The sequence below is a fragment of the Aquarana catesbeiana genome, linkage group LG01 (assembly GCF_042186555.1).
Source record: "Aquarana catesbeiana isolate 2022-GZ linkage group LG01, ASM4218655v1, whole genome shotgun sequence".
Taxonomy (NCBI): domain Eukaryota; kingdom Metazoa; phylum Chordata; class Amphibia; order Anura; family Ranidae; genus Aquarana; species Aquarana catesbeiana.
Window position 1 is genome coordinate 986863908 of NC_133324.1, and position 3913 is coordinate 986867820.

General features: G+C 46.0%; 1 protein-coding gene across 1 annotated transcript; it reads left to right on the top strand.

The window, feature by feature from the left end:
- Positions 1-1186: 1186 nt before the first annotated feature.
- Positions 1187-2185, top strand: LOC141127209 (proteinase-activated receptor 1-like). The gene has a single exon (XM_073613465.1). The coding sequence runs from the start codon at positions 1202-1204 to the stop codon at positions 2183-2185; it is 984 nt and encodes a 327-aa protein (XP_073469566.1). The 5' UTR covers positions 1187-1201.
- The last annotated feature ends 1728 nt before the right edge of the window (positions 2186-3913 follow it).

A 3913-nucleotide genomic window follows, 5' to 3' on the forward strand; every position in this document is an offset into this window, starting at 1 on the left:
CTATTCCAAAGCATATATCAAGAGTTTTACTGAGCCTTTTGGTTTGCCTAGTGTCCAACCTCCTAGAGTTCTCCTGTGTCTTTTTGTTTGTCTAGTGTCTAACCTAGTAGAGCAGAAGCATATACCCAGAGATCTGCTGTGCCTTGTGGTTTTCTTAGTGTCCAACCTCCTAGAGATCTTTTGGGTTGTCCACTGTTTAGACTCCTTGATCCAAAGCATATACCAAGAGCTGTACTGAGCCTTTTGGTTTGTCTAGTGTCCAACCTCCTAGAGCAGAAGCATATACCCAGAGATCTGCTGTGCCTTTTGGTTTGCCTAGTATCCAAACGACTATAGCTCTGCTGTGTCTTTTTGGTTTGCCTAGTGTCCAACTTCCTAGAGTTCTCCTGTGTCTTTTTGTTTGTCTGTCTAGTGTCTAACCTACTAGAGAAGAAGCATATGCCCAGGGATCTGCTGTGCCTTGTGTGTTGCTTAGTGTTCAACCTCCTAGAGATGTGCTGTGCCTTTTTGGTTTGCCTACTGTCCAAACTCCTGGAGCCAAAGCATATACCCAGAGATTTGCTGTGCCTTTTTGGTTTTCTCAGTGTCCAACATCCTAGAGCTGAAGCATATACCAAGATATCTGTTGTGCCTTTCGGTGTGCCTAGTGTCCAACCTAGTAGAGCAGAAGCATTAACTCAGATATCTGTTGTGCCTTTTGGTTTGCCCAGTGACCAACCTCCTAGAGGTAAAGCGTATACCCAGAGGTCTGCTGAGCCTATTGGTTTGTCTAGTGTCCAAACTCCTAGAGCTCTCCTGTGACTTTTCTGTTGGCTAGTGTCTAATCTACTAGAGCTAAGGAATATACCCAGAGATCTGCTGTGGATTTTGGTTTGTGTAGTGTCTAACCTCCTAGAGCAGAAGCATATACCCAAAGATCTGCTGTGCCTTTTTGGTTTGCCTAGAGTCCAACCTCCTAGAGCCAAAGCATATTCCCAGAGATCTGCTGTGTCCCTTCTCTTACACTGGAATCATCAGCACAAGAGATCACCAGCTGTCCTCCTGTTTGATGTAATGTGAAAAATGCTGCAAAATGTTCCTTGTACAATGACTTCACCTCCATATTTTGATGTTTTCAGGTAATAAAACTACAGTGAACTCAACTCAACAAATTGAGGTCCACATACTGCACAAAACATTTTTACATGAATTTAAAGAATATATGGACAGCTGGTTGGTGACCAAGTTTGTGCCCTCCATCTATACCGTGGTTCTCCTTGTGGCTCTTCCTCTCAATATAATGGCGATCATCGTGTTTTTGGTGAAGGTGAAGGTGAAGAAGCCGGCAGTGGTGTATCTGCTGAACCTAGCCGCTGCTGATGTTCTCTTTGTCAGTATTCTTCCTTTCCACATCGTGTACCGATTCTCAGGAAATAACTGGATGGTGGGAGAAGGGATGTGCCGATTTGTCACGGCCATGTATTTAAGTAACATGCGTGGATCCATCCTGCTGATGACGAATATCAGTGTGGACCGGTTCCTGGCTCTGGTCTACCCGGTCCAGTCCCTTCCCTGGCGCACAGTGAGACGAGCCTGGATGGTGTGTTGCTGCATCTGGGTGATATCGATGGTCAGCACTGTGCCGATTCTCATAAGACAACTAACCCGACCATTTCCTGACCTAAATATCACAACCTGTACTGATGTTCTGGATGCCGAATTGGTTGAAAGGTTTCATGTTTACTACTATTTCCCCTTTTATATTGCACTTTTCTATTTCTTACCTTTAATTATTACAACCTTCTGTTACATTGCAATCGTCCGCAGTCTCAGCGCTCCGAGCATGAAGGGCACCCAGAAGAGATCCCGAGCCGTCCTCCTGTCTGTGGTTATGTTGTGTGTGTTTGTCGTCTGCTTTGGCCCAGCCAATGTGATTTGGTTCATGCATTTCCTGCAGGTCTATAACCAAGCCAGTAACTTCCTGTACATCGTCTACATCATCAGTGTCAGTGTGAGCAGTGTCAGTTGTTGTCTGGATCCTCTGATCTATTACTTTGCATCCTCGGAGTGGCAGAGACACGTCTACAGCCTGCTGAGATGTAAGAGAGAACAGACACCACCAGTAGGCCATCAGAGGGTCCTCCTCCACAAAGACCAGATACAGAAAACTCCCAACAATTCTACTGAAACTTCCCGGTTTATATAACTGGAGGAGGCCAAACATTTCCAGAAAGTGATCTCCTTTTATAAGGAAAAATTCATATCTGCTTTACTAATGGTAATATGTCTATGACAGTATTAAGTGCTTACAGTATATGCTGATGATGGGTCTTTTCTATAATAGTTTCACTTGATAGAAAGATATTGTTAGAATGTCCTTGAAATGTCTTGATAGAAGGCTGTTGGAATGTATTAGAAAATCCTTGTCCCAGATCTGCTGCTTTGTTGCTGATCTATCACCTGTATTCCCAAAGATCAGCAGGCATGCTGGTACATGACGTTCCAGTGCTTCTTCATGTCATCAGCTTCCTGAAAATATTCCTACTGACCTCTATACTTCCAGTGTTCTACATTCCGAGAGATTCCTTGTAACCCCAATATTCTAATGCCGCGTACACACGAGCGGACTTGCCAATGGGCTAAACTCCATCTGCATTTCTGACGGAAAGATTTAGAACATGTTCTATATCTGAGTCCATCGGAAATGCCGACAGAAAAAGTCCGATGGGGCATACACATGGTCGGAATGTCCGACCAAAAGCTCCCATCTGACTTTTTCTTTCAGGAAGTCTGACCGTGTATAAGCGGCATTAGACTTCCTGTAGCCAGATCTCCCTTGTTCCTAGTGTCTGTTTGCAAGGCCTCAAAGTGTGATCTCTGTACCCCCAGTGTTCCCAATGTCTCCCAGTGTGATCTCTGTACCCCCAGTGTTCCCAATGCCTCCCAGTGTGATCTCTGTACCCCCAGTGTTCCCAGTGTCTCCCAGTGTGATCTCTGTACCCCCAGTGTTCCCAATGTCTCCCAGCGTGATCTCTGTACCCCCAGTGTTCCCAATGTCTCCCAGTGTGATCTCTGTACCCCCAGTGTTCCCAATGTCTGCCAGTGTGATCTCTGTACCTCTACCCCCAGTGTGATCTCTGTACCCCCAGTGTTCCCAATGTCTCCCAGTGTGATCTCTGTACCCCTACCCCCAGTGTGATCTCTGTACCCCCAGTGTTCCCAATGTCTCCCAGTGTGATCTCTGTACCCCCAGTGTTCCCAATGTCTCCCAGTGTGATCTCTGTACCTCTACCCCCAGTGTGATCTCTGTACCCCCAGTGTTCCCAATGTCTCCCAGTGTGATCTCTGTACCCCCAGTGTTCCCAATGTCTCCCAGTGTGATCTCTGTACCCCCAGTGTTCCCAATGTCTCCCAGTGTGATCTCTGTACCCCTACCCCTAGTGTGATTTCTGTACCCCCAGTGTTCCCAGTGTTTTCAGTGTGGGCAGGCTGGCCTGTCCTAGACTTCTTGTGTCCCTGCATTTCAGTAATCTTCATACATTGTACCTCCTGTGTTTCTGTAAGCTCAGCATCCCACTGCTGCTAAGATACTCCTGTCTTCCTGTGAGTCCTGCACCCCAGTGCTGTGTCCTGCCTGTAGGGATGAGCCCGATGTTCAAGTTGAACGTAAGTTCGACTCGAACATCGGGTATTCGCCTGTACGCCGAATAGTGAACAATTTGGGGTGTTCGCAGCAAATTCGAAAGCCGTGGAACACCCTTTTAAAAGTCTATTGAGGAAATCAAAAGTGCTAATTTTAAAGGCTTATATGCAAGTTATTGTCATAAAAAGTGTTTGGGGACCCGGGTCCTGCCCCAGGGGACATGGATCAATGCAAAAAAAAGTTTTAAAAACGGACATTTTTTCAGGAGCAGTGATTTTAATAATGCTTAAA